The sequence below is a fragment of the Camelus dromedarius genome, chromosome 4 (assembly GCF_036321535.1).
Source record: "Camelus dromedarius isolate mCamDro1 chromosome 4, mCamDro1.pat, whole genome shotgun sequence".
In the NCBI taxonomy this organism is placed as follows: domain Eukaryota; kingdom Metazoa; phylum Chordata; class Mammalia; order Artiodactyla; family Camelidae; genus Camelus; species Camelus dromedarius.
The window spans coordinates 18,102,646-18,123,844 of NC_087439.1; the positions used below are offsets into that span (position 1 = coordinate 18,102,646).

The following is a 21,199-nucleotide window of genomic DNA, read 5'->3' on the forward strand; positions in this document are numbered from 1 at the left end:
AATGACTTTAATGTTATGATGGTTAAACTGGACAATGATCAGTGTGGTTACAGGGAGTGGACCGTACAAGTTAGTGCCCTGGCTGCAGGACTGGCAGACGCATAAAGCCTAACAGGAATAATTAAGACTTCCTCTGAGGTAATCAACTAGAAACCGGGTCCATGTATATAACCAGTTACGTCTTCTGATGGTGGCCTCTGAGCAATCAGAAACTTGGTTGATGAGGTTTCTCTGACACTTAACAGCTATGACTGACAGAGAAACAAGTGAGAAAATCTCTTGGACACACCCTGACGATAATTACACTCACTGGATGGGAACAGAGAAGGGTTTACTGAATACAAGTTCGTAACTTGTGATCCACGGGCCTCTCACAAGACCTTGGATGGCCTCCAATGAGACTGAGAAACCGCTGAAATTGTCCATAAGATGCTGCCTGTACTGTTATGTGCATTTCTGGAGAGCAGTTCTTTACTCCCTCCACAGTCTCAAAGGGATTCAGGACCCAACAAAGGTTAAGAGCCAGTGGCTCAGAAGATGCATGTGTGGTTTGAGCAGCCCCATTTCTTTCCTTCCTTGAGGGGTCATCTGTGAATGTACACACGGTGGTGGACTAACTCTTTCTAAGGGGAAACAAATATATAAATTCCTCTTAGGTACGTAATGAGAATCTCTCTAGCTTCTCTCAATACTTTTTAAAAACTAAATAATACCAAAACAGAGTAACTTCTGTGCAAGCATGAAACATCACTTAGCTCATTTGTCTGTCATTGTAACTCGACTCTGAACAGCTTCTCGTAAGAGAGCAAATGACATGAGGGTCTCACACAGTCCAAAAAAGGGAAATCACTGAGGAGGTAAAAGAAAGCACGTGGACTGTAATGGCTAGAGAGTTCCAGGAGATATTACTGTGCTGGCAGGACTCTAAGCTGTAACATCACATAGGTCGGCTTAAAACAAAACACCGTCCTTGACATTCTGAGACAGCGACTTACAACCCTCAGCTCCTCACGGAGATTCCAGCAGGTGTTTGCGACATGTCTGGTTAATAAACACAGGAAGTGACCTTAATAAGATCTGTAGACACAGATACTAGACATAAATGCAAAATTTCTGTATCTTAGTAAGATGCTTCTAACCACTTTTCTATTGTCCTTTTCTATGAAATTAATTTTTTAATAAAGTGAATGTGGATTCATTGCTTAAAGAATCTGAGAAAAAAAGTGGTAAGAAAGAATTGTAGGCAAAACGCTCCCCAAATAAGCAAGTTTTCTAAAAATATTAGTTATCAATTACTTGACTCCTTATAGGAATAAACTTTATCAGTCTCACCAAAATAGACCAGAATCCTCAAATTGCAACAGCTGTACTGACAGCTAAACACTCAGCACCCATCCTGTTCTGGCAGGTCCTACACTTGAAAAATTACTGCCTTTATTAATATTAGCAGCATTTCTGAGTGGTAAAGATAACAGGAACACAGAAGGACAAAAAAAATATTTTCATGGTCTAGGAAAACTTTGTTAATAGCAAGATTAAGCTAAAAAGTCTTTTGTCTTTCATAACTACATTCTTGCATTTAGAAGAGACATTATAGTAACAAATGCCTGATAAATGCTGTAACTCATCATGACTGTTTGTCCTTGTAAAGAAACAACTCTTTTAAGTGACCCTTTTAATGTGTGATAAATAAGGAACTCAATAGTAGGTGTTTCTAAATAGGAGGAGCCATTCAAGGCTGGAGCAATTTTTATCACAAGGCGCTGGGGAAAATATAGTTAAGTCAACATGCCCGGATCACAAGAAATGTGGGAAACAGAAGAACACAATTGTCTCTTCAGTTGAGCTGACACTCAGTTATTGTGTTCCTGTCTTCTGTCCAATATCGTTTTTCAAAAGCAGAAGAAAAAAAAATAATGCTTTTGGTGAGAAGTCCTGGGAATAAAAGCTGCAAAATGCTTAAGGTGGCAAAATGCGTGTTTTTATTTGAAAGGCTCAGGGACCTAATATATTTGTTGTTTTGCGCTGTGGTATAAACTACTGCTCTTTAGAGACAAATCCCCCAGCCATGATGATAGGATTAAAAGTCAGTTATTAGAACTGAAGGCAAGGAAAGGGAAATCTAGCAAAACTCATAAAAAACAATAAAGCACTTCAAAGGCCAGTGCTACCCTGCACAGCCATACACACCACCACCAAAGGCACTGGTGTCAGTGTAACGACTTTGATCGGGGGCAGCTCTGGGAGGAATCATTTCTGCCTCATGTCTTTCCTCTCCTGATCCCCCAAGAGCCAACAAAACCAGTTTACAAATGGGTGACTGGGACATCTTGCGCGTCTCCTCAACAGCAGACCAGATGACTGAGGATTGGAACTCGACCTAAAAAGCCTTCACAAACATCTGTAAACAAACCAGGGGATACATAGTGACCAAAAGCAAGGGCTTCAATCATCAAACTGGAAAAATGAATTTAAATTCTCCTAAAAAAGAAATGACTGGTTGACTTCCTCAGTTGTTGCACCATGTTCATTCCCATGTACTATTTAAATAAAATTTTGGCAGTAATCCACTCTCAGGCACAACCAGTTTTTCTTTGTGGTCATAGAGAAAACAAAGTAAAACACCACGCGGGTTAAAAAAAAAGTGGTTAAAAAAGGAAATGTTATTACTTATTTTTAAAGATGACATCTAAAGCAGCGCACCACATGACTTTGGGAACAGCTATCTCTTCCAACAAGGACGATGAGAATTCAGTCTTATATAGTACACGGCACAGATCGCGAAAGTGTGATGCGGAGGGGCAGGCTCGCCAGCGCCCATGGGCCATAACCTCTCTCCTACGCTCTAGGCCTGACCTCTAAACGCCTCACGGACATCAGCCGAGTGGTTCAGAGGCTCCCCAAACTCAAGAGGCCCTGGGTGGGGTCTCCTGTCTGTCCGGAACCATCACAATCTCTTGGCTCTTCACTGCTGAACAAATTCACATGAAGTCCTCGGCTATAGATTCTCCAGTTTTAGACTAAACTGGATCACCTACTGTGGCTTCAGTCTGCCCTGCCCTGACCTACCTGCTTCCTCTGGTTCTGACATCTCCCTTAAATGCCTGCTTCAATCCCTTCTCCTCCTCCTGCACCTGCGGCTGTTAGACAGGGTCCTCCCAGGCCTCGTTATGTTGATTCGACCTCTGAAATGTCTGGAGTTTTCCCTTCTCTACTACCACCACCACTGTTAGGGGTTCAGGGTGGAGTTTAGCATCCCAAACCCCATCTGGGAATCCCTGACAAAGGAGCCTTCTATACGGTGATAGCCTTACAAGTAAAAAGGGATTGGCCTTATTAATCAATCTCAGTAAGTGCCTGAGAACACTCAAATCATATTTGACAAAAGGTGTCTGAAAGAAACCAGCCCAAACCCAAAGCCATAATGGGACTTCCTACTTCTGACTCCAAATCTGGCAGGAGAGGCGTGCCTCTGGGAAGCACAGCAACTCACTAGCCCCTAACGGTGGCCCAATCAAGTTCTCAGGCTGAAAAATACAGATGAACAACTCCTCCTCCAGGGGTGGGGGACAAAGTCCTGAGAAGGAGTGGAGACGGAAAATCCCTTTACCAGAGGCTCAAACTGGACAGGATGGAGGGCAGAAATCATCCGTTCCACAGATACCACATTCGCCAGGAACCTCCGTCTCTTCTCCCTCCCATTCATTTCCCACTCGGCCACTAGGAGTATCTTTAGAAAACAGGAATCTCATCACGTTATTCATCTGCTTAAAAGCCTTTGATGACACTACATTACTTCTAGGATAAGGTCCAACTTCCTGGCCTGGCACGTGTGGGCTCCTCTGCATCTGACCAGTGCCAGAGGTTCAGGCTTCCTCTCCTTTGACTCACTTCTTGTGTGCACTGCACTCACACGTTCGCACGAATTCCCATTCCCAGACATCTGCTCGTGTCATCAGGCTCTCAGGCACGCTCCCGGTGTTCCCTCTGCCCGAACCATGACACATTCCCTTTGAAATCATCCTTCAATATCCAGCTCAGATGTCTCCTGAGGGAACCTTTCCCACATGCCCCAGGTAGTTATCTCTTCTATCCCATGTTCCCAGAGCCTGGTGATATACCTCTATGTTCACATTTATCATACTGTATTAAAATGATTCACTTATAATCATCTCTCCCAATTAAAGAGTAAGCTTTGAGAAAACGTTAGCTGTTTTCCTTGTCTTTGCACCCAGTATACAGTCTTTTTTAAATAACAGATTTACCAGAAAGTGAAAGAAAAATACTATATACCACTCTTATGTGGAATCTAAAAAAAGAAAAAAAGAGGATCCTAATGAACTCATCTACAAGACAGAAACAGACTTGCAGACATAGTAAACAATCTTGTGGTTACTGGGGGAAAGGGGCTGGAAGGGATAAATTTGGGACTTCGAAATTTACAAATGTTAGCCACTATATATAAAAATAGATTTTAAAATTTCTTCTGTATAGCACAGGTAACTATATTCAATATCTTGTAATAACCTTTAATGAAAAAGAGTAAGAAAATAAATATATGTATGTATATGCATGACTGGGATATTGTGCTGTACACCAGAAATTGACACATTGTAACTGACTGTACTTCAATTAAAAAAAATAACAGCTTTACTGAGATATAACCTATTCACTTACTATAAAATTCACTCTTTTAAAGTGTCCAATTCTCTGATTTTTAGTATAATTATGCAACCATCACTACTGTTTCATTGTAAAACACTTTCATCACCCTCAAAAAGAAACCCCTTATCAAGTAAGCAGTCACTTGCCATCTCTCCCATCCCCCAAGTCCCTGGCAATGACTAACCATCCTTGGCAATGACTAATCTACTTTATATCTCTACAGACTTGCCTATTCTGGCCAGACAATATGTCACCTTTTTCCACTTAGGATGTCTTCAGGGTTCATCTATGTTGTAGCATGTGTCAGAACTTCACCCTTTTTATGCCTGAATAATATTCCATTTATGGATATACCATGTTTTGTTTATCCATTCACCAACTGACGGACATTTGGACTGTTCTAACTTTCTGGCTATTATCAGTCATGTTGCCATGACATTTATGTACAAGTCTTGATGTGGACATACGTTTTCAACTCCCTTAGAAGTAGAACTGCTGGGTCATACGGTAAGTCTGTGTTTTTGTTTTTGTTTTGGAGCAGGAGGTAATTAGGTTTATTTATTTATGTTTAGAGGAGGTACTGAGTATTAAACCCAGGACCTCATGCATGCTAAGCATGTGCTCTACCACTGAGCTATGCCCTCCTCCCCCTGGTAAGTCTGTGTTTAACATTTTAAGGAACTGCCAGACTGTTTTTCAAAATGGCTGCACCATTTTCCATTCCTACAAGTGATGTATGAGTGTTCCAATTTCTCTATATCTGTGCCAATACATGTTGTCTGTCTTTTAAATTTTAATCATTCTAGTGGATGTAAAGTGTATCTCATTGCGGTTTTGATTTGCATTTCATATAATCTTAATAAATGTTTATATAACAATCTTTGAATGCCCTGTATGTAGTATACACCCTATAAACACTGGCTAACCAAAGTGAAGTGTTTCAGGGTTCTTTTCATTCCATAGAAAACTGAGGACTTTTCATTCTATAAAAAAATAGAGTGTGCTAACTCTAATGTAACTAGTATAGTTTGGCAGGGTTATAAAGGTAGATTTTGGATCAGAAAGGCCTGAGTTCAAATCCCAGGTCTGCTGCTTACTGGCTGTCTGAACTTGGGCACATTGCTTAAGCTTAAGTGTCCTATTGACACTCACTTTCTGAGTGTCAGTGGGACATGGTAACAGTATCTGCCTCATGGTGTGGCTGTGAAGGTTTAATAAGGTCATGAGTGTTAAGGGCTTGGCACAGTGGCTACATGGAATACTCAATACATGTTAATTATTTTTACTGAGTAAATTGAAGTCATAAAGGTAAACAAGACAAGTGTCTAATAGTGCTGTGTGATGTAAGCTATAACAGACACGTCTGTATGTCTCTATCCATAAAATGAGGCCACCCCTTGTCCTTATTAGGCTGTTATGCAAACTAATTACATAATGTTTACAGAATGGTTAAAATTCTAAAACATATATTAAATAACTATTCTAATTTAAGATGTTTTATCTTCGAGAAACCAGTGCTTTAGCACACTGAGAAACAAGAGACTTTGGATAAGAATGATTTATACTTCATGAATACACAAGTCCCGTAGTCTACTTTCTTTTTGCTGCTACCATTTTATCAAGTAGACAATATGTGGGAAACAAAGTTATTTTTTATATGTATGAGGCAATTTCTTATTTGTACTTCTTAGCCCACAACAAAACAAACATTTCATGTAAAGTTAGCATTAAATTAAAAATGTAAAGTTTGTTTTTGCATTTTGAGGACATCATTTTAAAATTTCATAGTTGTGCTAAAACATTCTCCTTCCCAACTACACACAATTTCTTTCTAGCAGACCAATAATCATTCCATACATTTTTAATGCAAATCTGGGTGTTTCAAATGTAAGTTTGCTTTGGGTGAAGGATGTCATTAGGTGGTCTTGAGGACAGCAGACCAGGGACTTGAGGATGGTTATGAGAGAGAAAAGGTAGCGGTATGAGTGGTAAGCCAGGTAAGGATGACTAGAAAGACAGGGAGAGGCTAACAGGAGAAAGGAAAACTGAGAGAGATTGAACGAAAAGCCCACAAAATGAAAACAGCTGGTGAGGGAGAGCAGCGACCACAATACAAAACTATCTGGAGCTCTGTTCCCAAATGGAAGAAGACTCCTGTCTGACGTAAGACAACGGAAGCAGCTCTGGCTTAGTCAGATCTGGAGAAGGGAAACCAAGTAGAAAGGAGACTTATCCTGGGGGGAGCTGGACTTGTTACCCATATTAAGTTAGAGTCCTTTCTTCTGCCAATGTATGAATCTCTTATGCACCAAGTTTCTCATTATAGTATATACATAGAATGAACGAAAGCAAGCTCTGAAGTCACCTAGGGATTCAACTCTCTGGATAAATGCTGCTGCTGATTATCCATTAAGGGTCATAAGGAGGATGAGCGAAGGCCCTGAAGAGGTTAAGGGAAAGGCCCAATTTCCCACAGCCAGAGTTAGGGAAGGGTTAGCCGTAGGATGATGGCAGGAAAAATGAAGGGGAGGCTTCCTATCTGGATATGCCACTCAGTCTATTTTATTCAGAAACAGCCTTTAATTACTTGGAAGTGACAATATGGACTAATACAGCTCGACTTTTCTGTCCTTCCATCTGGGGATAACCTACTTTATCACTGCATAGAAGCCAATGTAGGAAAATCAAAACACTGCAAAACCAAAAGAGTACTTAGAAGTCATGCACATTCAGACGCAGCAGAAAGGAAGAAGCTTGAGAAACTGGATGGCATCTGATACAGTGACCCTGGTGATGGACTCCCAGGCAGGACTGCTTACTGAAGGGGCAGCCAATGGGGCTTTCCTCATGGCAGTGGAATTATTTCTTTTCATTTTAGCTGGACTTCAATTTGATTTTCACTTGCACTAATAAGTAATTTCTTTTACAAATGTTAACTATCTAGGATGGGTGAAGAACTGTGACTCACACATTGGTGTGGATTAATTCCAAGCAAGGTGTTATTTAAATACTTAACAACAGCTATAGCAGGGGCATTAACCAGAGTCCTAGAGGCCGTGCGCTGCAGGACCATGAGGAGGTCCAGAAGGTGTGGTGAGGGAGTACAGCGAAGGGACTGAAGAAGTGGCTATTCACCAACCATTATGTTAAAATATTTAATATTTGAAAATCAGTACACTTATACCTGTATATACTGGTAGAGTACTAGCCCTGGTTCCATATGGCTTTTTTTCTTGCTGGGGGCAGGGGGGGAGTGGGGAGGAATTAGGTTTCTTTCTTTCTTTATTTAATTTGTTTTTTAAATGGAGGTAATGGGGATTGAATCCAGGACCTCGTGCATGTTAGGCATGCACTCTACCACTGAGCTATATACCCTGCCCCACATGTGTTTTTTCAATCCCAATGGTTAGCTCAGTTATGTGACAGAAAGAGAATTCTGAGTAAGAGAGGAGGGAGACAAAGATAATGCCATTCGGAAGGGCAATGAACACCAGGGGAGAAAGAAGGCAGGAAATAGCAAAACTAATATAACAATTCTGTCCGGGAAAATATCCTCTCATTCTCCTCCACTCCTTCCTAACCTGAGGTCTCCCTGTCCCCAGGACCCAGAATCATACTAATATTAGCTCTAGGTCAATTCACGGAAAACCAATTTGTCAAAAGCCCATATGCTAAAAGTCAATTCACCTGAAACCCAAGTCACTGAAGACCAGTTTGCCAAATTTACCACCCTTATTGGTTTTCTTAGAAAAAAAAATTATTTATAGAGTTCACAGCGTCTTGAATGTGATGGGCTGACAGGGTTAAGAAGACTATGGGGAACTGGCGATCCGGGTGCTGGGGGCTCCTGCCTCTTCCTGCCTCAGTTCATCCTCCCTCTGCTCCTTGGTCTCCCTTCCTCTAGAGCTGATGGCCTGGGCTGAGTCATCGCTGACTAAGAACACAGTCTGTTCTTCCGGCTTTGGAAGGTCCCTCTTCTCTGCCCCAGCTTTAGCCTCCAGCTGCAGCAGCGGGGCGCTGGGACAGGGAGAAAAGGAACATTCCTTAAAATGCTGACACTACAGAAATATTCATAAGCCATTAAAAACCATCCAATGAGAACTGTCATCACCTCAGTTAAACAAGTTTTTGATGACAATGGGCAAAGTTGGTTAATTTGGTAAAGTTTAAGAGACAAAATTGGAAGTATCCTAAAAATGCTCAACACAAGGTTTGTTTTTTTTTTAAACTGGCTTTAAAGAGGATCCAAAAGAAGCTGGTATAAATAGAAAAATTCCCATAGGAAATGCTGACATTTTGGCAACATTCAGAAGAGAAATATGTTAGTTGAATATCCTCAGGACCTCTCTACAAACTGAACATTTCTTAAAACACATGAAGCTGGAGGGCATACAAAGTGATGAGTGGCAGGCTCACCTAATGTCATTTAAAACATGCTTCACAGCCTGGTCAAAAAACAAAACCCACAAATACAAACAAAGCAAAATAAACAAATGGTCTCCACAGAATGATTCCAACTGATACAAAACTATGTGTGTATAAAGACAAACAGTGAGAAATCTGTGTGAGGTAACACTAGACCATGAATGATAAACACCTAACTCAGGTGGTAAGGGTGACTAGGATTCTTTTTGTAAACTTTGTACACAGATATACATTTTTCTTCAGATACACTTAAAAACAATAAACATGAATATATGTGGGAAGATGTGTTTCAACTTCTTAATACTTAGAAAGGAACTCAAACATAGTTTAATAGGGAATTTTAGAGAAAGAACAGCTACAAAGTATAGTTTTAGTTATATATTTTTTAAATTCCTAGGATATCAGTTAATTTTCATGGGCCAAAATATGATATAATAAACACTACTAAAAGGAAAGTCGTCTTTAAAATAAAAAAGTCTTGGAAAAAATACTATTTTTTTTTTAAGCAAGTGTGACAGAATGGCATTCTATTGTCCCAGGGAAAAAAATGTACTAGCCCTCCAAATAGGATATATAAAAAATTTAGTTAGATTCCACATTAAAAAACATTGTTTTTTATGAAGCTAAGCTTTACATTAATATTTAAATTTTGCATTATGAGAAAACATGTACAAACTTGAATTTCATTCCTATAATATCTGATCAAGTCTTTCAAAAATTAAAATTAAACTCCCAATAACACTCACACCATACTGCCCCAAAAGGACTAGGAAAAAGAAAACAGTTTGAATGACTGAAGGCTCCTCTAATATATTATTTCTTATTCAGTTTATATATGGCCTCCAAATAGCATCTGTTATTGTATAGATAATATACCAAATATCCACATAACCACCATTCAAAATTTACAAATACTATATTGTAGTACTTACTTCTGACCCTTTTTTAAAATGAAAGAATTAAATTATTTCTGAAGATGGTATCACATTTCTACCCTTCCCCAGACCCATTATCTGCCTCTTCCAGAGGCAGTAAGTATTATAATTCTAATACATATTCTTCCAAACTAGGTTTATATATATTATTACTATACATATATTCATAAATACATAATATTTGTGTGGATGTCGTGCATTTAAAAAATAAGATTATGTTTTCAAAATCCGATCATGTTAATTCATATAAACCTAGTTCATTCATGCTACCTTCTAAGTAGTATCTTATGACAATTTGTGTAGTCATTCTTCCACTGATGGGCATTTTGGCCATTTCCAATTTTCTGCACTTCAAAAAATGCTTCAATACACATCCTTGTACCTGTATCCCTATATACATGCATGAGACTATATTCCTAGCAATGGAACTGTTTGGTTGGAGGTCATTTCCAACTTTACCAGATACTGCCTAACTGCTTTCCCAAGGAGTTAAAACAATTTATATCCCCAGCAAGCAACATATGAGAGTTTAGTATATGAAATGTTCCTAATATTTTGGGTTTGTCAAATGTTTTCGTTGTTGCCAATCCAGTAGGTGTGAAGTGTGGTATTAGTGTAGTTATTTTAAAAGTATTTTACATGTATGGAAGGTTAGAGCAAATGAGTAAATATGCTGATGATGTTAGGAACCAGAGGTCTTTCTAGTGGATAAAGGAAATATAAATACTTAAGTTTGTATCGCTATATGGAGAAGATGAAAAAGAACTTGGTGGTCTGGATCTGAACTGAAGGTATTAGAATGAACGAACGTATGACTTAAAAATGCATACATATATAGAGACAGACATAGACATACATATGGATTGACTCATATGCAAAAGTGTATGTAGTGTGTATATAGCTCTACACATTGAAAACAAGCCAGAAGCAAATAAAAAATTCGGATTTCTAAACATCATTCCCCAGAAAAGGAGATCAAGGTTCCTTAAAGAAATGTTCACTTCCAGGTCAGGGACAAAGAAAAAAACAAGGAGCATCTGGAACACACTGTTTGTCAGAAAGCAAGGAAGAACTCAAGAGAATTATAGGGACTTGTATAGAAAAGAGAGAGAGCATGCCAGCTTAAAGGAGCTTCCACTAGGCAGATTTAAAAAGAAAAAACAAAAAAGGTAAAAGATTATAACACACTAAATAATAATAATAGAATCCCCAAATTCACAGTCATTTTTTTAAAATGAATTTTTCTTTACAGAACAATGCCAGCTAATAAATGTAAATGCAACGATGGAATTAGCAAAACCACTGTTTCAAAGCTGATTCAAGCAAAGACCAATAAACGCTAAAACCACTGGTGAAAAGTTTTGGGAACAGGACAGTCACATGATCTCAAAGTATCACACCACGGATTACTTACTAATTGTAAAGAGAAAAGGGTACCTTTACAATCTGGCTCATTTTGGTGAGGCGAGTTTCTTTTCATGCGTTTTGGCTACTCAGGTCTCCTCTGATGCTCACATTGCGTGTCTATTTTTCTGTTGGCTTGTTTGTTTTACTAACTGAATTCTATAAGTTCTTTATATATTTGGCCACTGTAATGCAAATATCTTTACAGAGTATGTGACTTGTTTATGTTACATTTTGTGGCAGATTTAATACATCTTTCCCCACCCTCAGGGTCACAGAGATAGCCTCCCACATTTTCTTCTGAAGGCTGGATTCTGTTTAGCTTGTTTTGCTAAGGAGCAGTGCACACTGACCTCTAACTGGTAGAAGATAAAGCCACTGTTGCAGTCTCCTATCGATGACATTTTTTGGTTCTTAGAGGTTTCCCACCTTTATACAGAGGCTCCTTTCAATAACACGAACAACTAAAAATTGCAATGTAAGATAATACATGATAAAGTCATAGTTTCAGGATATTAGACAGAAAAGAATACATCATATAATCTTACGTGAGTGAATAACATTTCATCCCTGAGCTCTTCAGAACTTTCATTTGGAGTCCAAGCTTCAGCAAACTGCAGGAAATCCCATTTTTCCTTATCACCCTCCTCAGCATGAAGTTTTTCCTTCCTACCATTCAGCGTGCTCCCTGTAACCTGAGTCTGTAAGATGGAAAAGTATATTAATTTTACCACAGTTCATTTCACAGCTGATATTGACTAAGTAGTAACTTGATTTTGCTTTTAAATCACAAGCAATCTATGTTTCAATGTATCATGGGTTTAAAAAAACAAACAAACAAATAAAAACATATCATGGGCTTTAGTGATACAATTCTTCAAAATGACAAGCAAATTACCACGACAGTGATTGCTATGCCCAATGAGGAAAAGGTCTAACTAGAGAAGCTAGACTATTTGCTTTTCTCCTAAAAACTTTTATTCCAATATTTATAAACTTTGAAATTGAACCTACATATCGATTGGCCATTTTGAGTATCTATACTCAGTGCTTGAAAAGCATCCTCTAGGCCTTAGTCAAGTTCTTTCTATAGACATCCCTCACGGCGGGGGAGAAGAGACAGCTGAGTGGACAGAGCAATCAACATCCCTCCTACCTTTTCTAGAATCTGGGTACAGGCTGTTCTCTGTCCAAAATCAGCCAGGAACTCAAGAATCCTTCTGAGAAAGTGTTTATTCTTAGCTTACAAAAAGGACGTGGGGTTTGGAAGCATTACGGTTCCTTAATAGCTTATCCTCTCCCAGCCTCTAAAATGATGGAAGAAGGGCTTGGAAGACAATAGGACTGCATGTAGACTCATGTCTCTCTCTTATGACAGAGGACAGCATGTAGGGTACCACCAACTGAAGGCTTTGCTGGAGTTGGTCCCTATTAACATCAACGTCTTACTGCACTTAGATGTCCTTTGCCTGAAAACACAAAAACTCAGTCTCTTAACTCACGCAGGCTATGGGTAATAATGCGTCAGCTGCTAACCTGGTTTAAGTTCAAGCTTTACCTTGCGATTCAACATTCCCCACATAAGCGTGTCCAGAGTCCCACTTGCAATGAGGTAGTGAATATTCACAGAGCTGCACTGTCCAATCCGGTGAGCACGGTCTTCTGCTTGTTTCAAATGTCCAGGGTCCCAGTACAACTCAGCAAATACGACATGAGTTGCAGCAGTAAATGTCAAACCCTAGGCAAAATAAAGTGAAGAGACCGAGATGCACATAAACTGAGAATTTAACATAGAGCAATATATAATAGTCTTTCTGAATACGCTGAACGGACAAGAGAACACTGAAGGATTAAAAACAAATCAGTCTTTCACTTTAAGCCAAATTAAGATAATTTAATTCATGGAAGGCAAATAAAGATTGCTTATTGCAAGTTAGCCAGGTGAACTACAAAAAACACATTTAAAAGGTATTTCAGTATTTCAAAAGTCAGTTTGATGGATATATATACAAACAAATTCACTTTATCCTCTGATGAAGACTGGATTCACATCACCATTGGAAGATTTAATAAAATACATTATAAATGAGAATATAATTTCTAACACATGGTATCCATAGCAACTAGGCAGAGAGCAGTGACATCCTCTATTTATTTAATTCATACTGCTGTTCTATAAAGGAAGAAAATTATGTCTCTAGTCATACTGTTTTCTTTCTTTGGAATTTCTCATGTTTCATCCCAAAGACTCTGAAGTTTACTGGCTTGTATCTCAAAGTATATAACACAACTGCATTTTTGTGCAATTGCATTTTACACCAGTTTGAAATCATGTGATGTGAAAAGTATTAAGTAATTCTTGTTTTATAATTAATATATAAAAATAATGGAAATTATTTCCCCTCAAAGTAAAAATGTGTCCAAAAAATGCATAGAATTAATTTAAAATTTTTTTAATTGAAGTCTAGTTGATCTGCAATGTTGTGTTAGTTTCTGGTGTATAGCATAGTGAGTCAGATGTGACTAACACATACACATATTTTTCATCATTCTTTTTTGTTGTAGGTTATTAGAAGATTCTGAATATAGTTCCCTATGCTATATGTTAGGACCTGGTTGTTTATCAATTTTATATACAGTAGTTTGTATCTGCTAATCCCAAGCAGATGGTAATGATAAATTTGTTTCCTTCATCTCTGAGTCTTCTTCTGTTTTGTAAATAAGTTCATCTGTATGGTTTTTTTTTAGATTCTACATATAAGTGATATTATATATTTATCTTTCTCTGTCTGATTTACTTCACTTAGTATAATAATCTCTAGGTCCATCCATGTAGCTGCAAATGGCATTATTCTATTCTTTTTTTTAAAGCTGAGTAATATTCCACTATTGTGTGTTTGTTTGTGTGTGTTTATTCTGTGTATAAATATATATTCTTTATCCACTTATCTGTCGATGGACATTTAGGTTGCTTCCATGTCTTAGCTATTATAAACAGTGCTGCTATGAACATTAGGGTGCATGTATCTTTTTGAATTGGAGTTTCCTATGGATATATGCCCAGGAGTGGGACTGCTGGATCATACAGTATGTCTATTTTCAGTTTTTTCAGGAATCTCCATACCTGGCTGTTTTCCATAATGGCTGCACCAAATTACATTCCCATCAACAGTGTAGGAGGGTTCCCTTTTCTCCACACCCTCTCCAGCATTTATTGTTTTTGGACTTTTCAATGATGGCCATTCTGATCAGTGTGACATGAGACCTTAAGTGTTTCTTAATTTACATTTTCATTTACTTAGAGACAAACCTAATTCTAAGGGACAAACCAGAAAGTTCAGAAAGATAAAAGAGTTCTTGTTTCCCTCAAGCTACCTTGCCTCACAGACTCTGGTGAAAACCACCAAGTAAGATAAGTGCTGTAAGAAAGGGATGAGAAAATTCTCTGCAAATTCAAAGGAAGGAAAAAGGTCATGGAAAAGTATTCCAATCAAATTACCTATACTCTTCTAGGAGATTCTTTCCTTGAAAATGTAGGAAGATTTGGGCCAGAGAGATTGAGGTCTCCCTTCCATTACACTTTCTAGCACTCTCTAAAGAAGAATGCATGTTTATCACACCAGATATCCAGATATAAAGTTAGAGTTACGGTGAATACACTTTATATTTTCTCAACAACATTTCACTATCATATTTAGACCTCAAATTTCTTACCTGACCAGCAGCCTGAATGCTTAGGATAGCCACACGAGTCTCAGGATCCTTTTGAAACTGATTAACCAGATGTACTCTTTCTGAAGATGGAACACTTCCGTCTATCCTAACGTAACGCGTCTAGCATCAACAACAAGGGAAATGGTAAAAATTAAGACAAGCTCCTATGCACCTACCTCATTTTATATATTTTACAGCTTACTTTTTTATGTATCACACAATAAAACAGAAATGGGTAAAGATGACAGGTTGGTAAATGGTACACAAGAAGAATCTTAACCAAATTTCTTAACAGTTTCTCAGACCAACTGCACATTTTTAAATCTTCTAAGCTACTTGAGGGTGGGATATTTGTCTAATTCATCTTCATACCATCAGTGCCAATCGCAATGCCACGTAAATAATAGGCGCTCTGTAATCATTACTGAATTATGCTCATGTTGTCTTCAGTAACATTCTATACAAACTGATGTGCAAACTTTAAATGACGGATCAGACTAATTTTAAAGTTACAGGATCACTAATCCCAACGTGAAAATAAAGTCAGACATGTGAGAAAGGAAGAAGAGGATTTGGCCCATGTATTCATGAAGAGTAGTGCATTTATTTCTGAAATGTTGCAACATTAATTGGGAAAACATCTTTTTTAATGTACCATGTGAGTTCTATTTTCTCAGATTATTAAACTTAAAAGAAATATGTAACATGGTCATCTCCACTGAGGTAGACAACCAAGACACCAAGACACTTTTTTAAAAAGTGAGGAAACATTAAGTGCTAAACTGAGCAGTGCTGTCTATGAAGAATGATTCGAGTTAAAAAAAAGGAGCAATCATAGTGTGTTAGAAGAGTTAGAAAGAACTTATTACTCAACTTCGTAAAAACAAGATAAGCTCTGAATTTCAAAGTGTCTCATTTTTATATGCACTTTTATGGAACACGTGGCCTTACATAGTTAAGAGATACAAGTGTTCGGTTTTATAAGGGGATAGTCAAGTTAATCATTAAATACAATGTCCCTTATCAACGTTCTATGTTTCACAAAACAGAAACTGACCAGAGATCCATTCAGTATCCATTGAGGGAGATTATAAAATCTTCTGAGGGTCTTTGAAAACACACTGTCAGGCTAGGGAGACTCTGGGAGAAATTAACCTCGAACACCATGACTAGCTACATTTTTACCTTTTAATGGCACTAAATGGGATTCTGAACATACCAGTAAAGCAGGACTGGTAAGAAGAGACAGACTTGGAATAGATTCCAGTAGTTTTAAGGTATAATGTATTCAGAATTTAAAAATCTGTTATTGTTCAATCATTTAAAAACTATTTCTAAGACTAATTTACTCTTCCTTTGAAGGTGTTTTATAGATACTATGTGAGAATGAGAAAGCACCTCTCAATATACAGCACTTTATATTATTATTAATCTTTCTATGAAGGAAACATTAGAATTACTTCTTTGGTCATGTTAATGAACATATTAGCCAATGCTTGAAAAAAGTATACAGAGTTTTAAAAAAATGGGGCTTCATTCCTCCTTTTAAAAAAATCTTCCTGCACAGGCAAGTGGTTCTGCTGCTACACATATATTAAGCTCACACAGTTTGTCAAGAAATTTCTCTGCCCGGTTCAGAGCATTTCTAGATGCCCTTAGCATATACAGAGGGATGACAGGTTTAAACTTTGGAGGAAAATGTGGTAGGATGCTGTCACCAACGGAACTGCTGGAGAACAAGGTGGACTGGAGAGAATGCAGTGAGGCCAGCGGGTTTGGTATGACTCACCTGGGCATATGTTTCAAACTCATCTATACGAATTATCAATAGCCATCTGCTATAGAGCAAGCTGCCTGCAAGTTTAAAAGGTACAACTGCAGCTGGGCACTAGGATTGGCTGAATTAATTCTTCCTTTCCCATCAAAACCATCCACATTCTAAACCCACCATGTGGGTAAACAAAAATTTTAACTTTTAACTGCCTATGCCAATCTCAAATGGTATATCCAGTAACAAAAACAGAATTCACATTATAGCCTATCGAGGCAGCATATTTTCATCAATCCAGTTAATTGGATCAATGGAAAATTATAGGACTGGTACTGAAGAGAAAGTGTAATAGTATATTATCAACACAATAGAAATATACTATTCATATAATTTGTACTAAAATATGTTATAATAATTTATATACCATTATCTAAAGAAGGCAAAAAAAGCTCAATTATAAACATACAATTGACATTTAGTATATTAAAAAATGCAGTCTAAGAAGTATTTCACAGACAAATGGTAGCATACCTTGTTTTCTATGACGGCTTCTGTGCAAGCTTGGAGCATGCTTAAATGGTGAGCAAAAACCAGAAATTTAAGCGAATCATTCTGAAGCATCATCTTAATATAATCCTTTACAGCACCTGCCTAAATATTAAAAGTTAAACCTTATTAGTGTCATAAAAATGTTTACTAAAAAAATCACGTCACTTTCTCTTAATAAAGCAAGAAAGACTTCTTGAGAATCAGTAAGTTTCTGTGAACTTTTAGCTCCTTTGTTCTCTAGGTAGCCTAAGGAAGTAGAATCCTACACATAAGGGGCATGTGGACGAAGAAGGGCAAGAGAGGGGGAAAAAACTGAAAAGTAAAACAAGAACAGGACAAAAATTAGAACTTAAAAAATGAGACAAGAAAAGACTTTCAAAGGAAAGTAGGCAGTCAAGTAGGCTATGGCCAGCAAAGAGATGGTGGTTTGTTTAGAAAGTAATTCTCAGACAAAGCTCATATAGAGGACTAAGTGGAATAGAGTTAAGGAGAAAGGGAAAGATAAAAAAAAAATCAAATGAATAGCGTTTTATCTTTTTGTGGGAGAGAGACTGAAAAAGAATAAGAAAGTTGGGCTGAAGATAAAAGGTTAAGGAAAGTTGGTTGATTTATTTTTTTTAACTAAGAAACTCAAGCAGATTTACAAATAGGCTGTTGAAGGTGTGGAGAGGCTAAGGAAAATGGAAAATGCAGGGACCTTCTCTAGGATGGATAAGATTGCAGAAGAGGAGGAGTGATGGGATTAGGAACACAGGAGGGAGTTTTGAGAGAACAGGGGAAAATACAAAGAAATTGTGAGGTAGAAGGGAGAGAATCAAGAAGGTTCATACCGAATAGGCTTCTCTTAGTTAACTTGAGGCCAGGTTACCAATTAAGAGTAAGAAATCAACATAAGATGAATTAAACAGGAGTTAAATTTAAAGCAGATAGCATGAATTAAATTTAAAACCTAAATATAGTGTCTCTTAACTGTTAAAAACTAGTTACTTAGACATTTTGGGAAAAGACAGCAGACTGAATACATTTACCCTCCATTCCTTCTCAGTGCTATATTTAAACGACAGCAAAATGTATAGAGAAAAAGAGAACTGGAGAGGGATCAATAGCAACACAACTTTGGAAGCTAAAAAGGAGACAGATGCCTGGTAACTGATTTGCCAACCTGTCAGTTCCTGAGCTGCCAGTATAGACGGTTGAGAAGTACAGGGTTTAAAACGGAGTGATCTAAAAGGGATGAGGAAATGTCACCTCTGGAAGTGAGAACAGGGGTGAGGCTAAAGCAGGAGGATAGCCTGCAAGAACATTTAAGTAGCTGATTATGAGCAACACTGATTCAGATCCTTTCTCTACCCATTCCACACAATAGGTAACTTCTCAACCCTTCCTGGCAGAGAAACACAGAGACTTATTTTCTGGAGAGGGTATCTGGATAGAGGAACCCTACACTGACAGCTGGTCATCCTGCAAAAATCATGGGGATGAGATGAAAGTTACTGTTCCTCTCCCTCCACCTTCTTATCCCCACAGGTCCCAAAACAGACAAACAGGCTTATGCCCTCTAGGCAGGGGAGCAGAATCACAGAAAATGATTCTTTCCTGGAAAATGTGACCAAAGAGAAAAGACTAGAGGTACTGATAATTGCGGTTTCTCAACAAGACACCCCAATCAGATCACTCTTTATTGAAGGCCACAGTTTACAAGACATATCCATGAAGACTTTCTAGTCAGTGTTTAATGTCTTACTTGTAAACAGAAGCAAAGAACCAAGAATCATCAGACATTTGTTAAACAACCTATATGAACAAAACAACTATGTAGAGAGGAAAAAAAAAAACTAGAAGAGATCACATTTCTAAAACAAGAACAGAAAAAAAGGAAGAGCTGGAGAGTGGGGAGGGGGGAGTACTCTTGGAAATTAAAAAATGTAACAGCAGAAATTAAAAATGCACTGGTTGCTAAGCTGAGGAAATCTTCTGGGGAGTGGATAGGAAAAAGGCATAGAAAACATAAAATATAAGAAAATTAGAAGGCCAAGCCATGAGGGCAAAATATAAATAACAAAAGTTCTAGAAAACAATAGAGAAAACAAAAAATAATTTAAAAAAATAAAGACTGTATTACAGAACTAAAAGCTGTAAGTTTCCAAAATGGAAAATGCCCACTGACAGCAGCTATCCAAGGCATCCAGTCCCCAGCAGGGAAGCAGGATGGAGCACCAGGCACAAGTTCCTGGGTTGAGCTCCCCTGAAGATGAGAGCCTTTCTTCAGTGACCAGACAGCCATCCTTGAGAAATGCCCCAAAACACAGCACCCCGGAGGGAGCCACCCTCAGCTGGCACATGGAGCTAGAGGGCCATGTCCCCTCCCACCAGGAAGGGGGCCCTGCTGGTGGGTCCCCACTGCCCACAGACTCCTCCTGGGACCTCTCATCGTCCCTGACAGGGCTCAGCCCTATGGGCCCCGACAGAAAGAGGCAGCTCTCCACCATCCAGGCCTCTGAGGTGTCCAGTGAACAGCAAGGGTCCTACTCAGATCCCTGGGCTCCTAAAGAAGATCCGTGCATGACAGTCTTGACCATCAGGCAGCAGCAGAAGCAGCAGCAGGGCAAGGCCCCCAGGACAAGGAGATGGTTACCAAACTTGGGAATGCCCAGGACCCTGAACACAGCCAGGAGGAGGCGACAGGACCTGAAGAAGCTTGCTCCTGTGACAGAGCGAGTGAGGCAGTGGGAAATCCACCTGCTTCAGAACATCAAGGAGGCCACCCAGCACGAACTCACCATCCAAACTGAGTGAATGCTCAGCCCCGGGACCAGGACACCACTGTGCTCAGGAGCTTCTGCCATGGCCTGACTTACTCATCTGTCCATCCATACATCCATCTGTCTGTAAATCCTACCTCTTCCTCAGGACTTGCCCCAGGTCTGGCCTTGACCTGCATTGTGCCTCCTGGGATGGGTGGAAGGAACTGGTTGATGATCTTGTTACTCAGATCCTAAATGTGGCTCAGAGGTGCCAACTGGGAGGAGGGGGTGGAGGGAGCAGGCACAGACAGGTGTGGTGGATGCCCTAGTGTCACCCTGGGGGTACCCAGAGATTAGATGTAACTCCACCCAACTTGCCTTCTTCCCCAGCATGGCTAGTGGAGCCCAAGATGCTGGGATGATACAATGTAGGGAACAGGACTGAGTTCTGCAGTTAAATACAGGGAGCCAGACAACCCCCCTGGCTGGGGAGGACTGGGTCTTCACACCAGGCAGGCTTAGAATGCCACTCCAGGAAAGGCCAGAACAGTGGCTCTCAACTGGAGGTCCTTCTGGGAGTCTGTGGGTGCTGGTTTGTTTAGTGGTGGATTGGGGAGGTTGAGAAACCCCCTGCAGTAGTATGGCGGTGTCTCCTGCCCCATCTGTCTCCAGAGTTGAGCTCACTGCTTAAATATCCTACCAGAAAGAAGGAAGTAGCCATGACCCTTATACTGAAAGGAAGAAGAAACAGGGTGCCCGGGTGCTTCAGTCAACAAAAAAACCCAGCATCAACCTCCCAGGTCTCGACATCTCTGGGACATGTCTGTTTGTGGACATGTTATGGTTATAAGTATGGAGCTAGATTTTATTCTTGTAAATGCTTTCATCTCCCACTTTATCAAAAGATGCTTAATTTTTTTCTTCTAAAAACCAAAGAATGCTTATGTTTCCAGTGCCATCCTGTGTGCCTCCACAGCCCCTCCTCCAGGCCT

At 39.1% G+C, this 21,199-nt stretch overlaps 1 protein-coding gene across 3 annotated transcripts in view; it reads right to left on the reverse strand.

Annotated features, from left to right (window-relative positions):
* Positions 1–21,199, reverse strand: part of ZRANB3 (zinc finger RANBP2-type containing 3) — a 209,619-nt gene that overhangs the window by 33,337 nt on the left and 155,083 nt on the right. For all 3 annotated transcript variants that reach the window (XM_031451316.2, XM_010984029.3, XM_031451317.2), the window contains 4 exons: positions 17,446–17,565; positions 15,144–15,263; positions 12,988–13,167; positions 11,978–12,130 (listed from right to left, as the gene is read on the reverse strand). In XM_031451316.2, the coding sequence (XP_031307176.2) occupies positions 11,978–12,130; positions 12,988–13,167; positions 15,144–15,263; positions 17,446–17,565 (573 nt within the window). The remainder of the gene's footprint in view (positions 1–11,977; positions 12,131–12,987; positions 13,168–15,143; positions 15,264–17,445; positions 17,566–21,199) is intronic.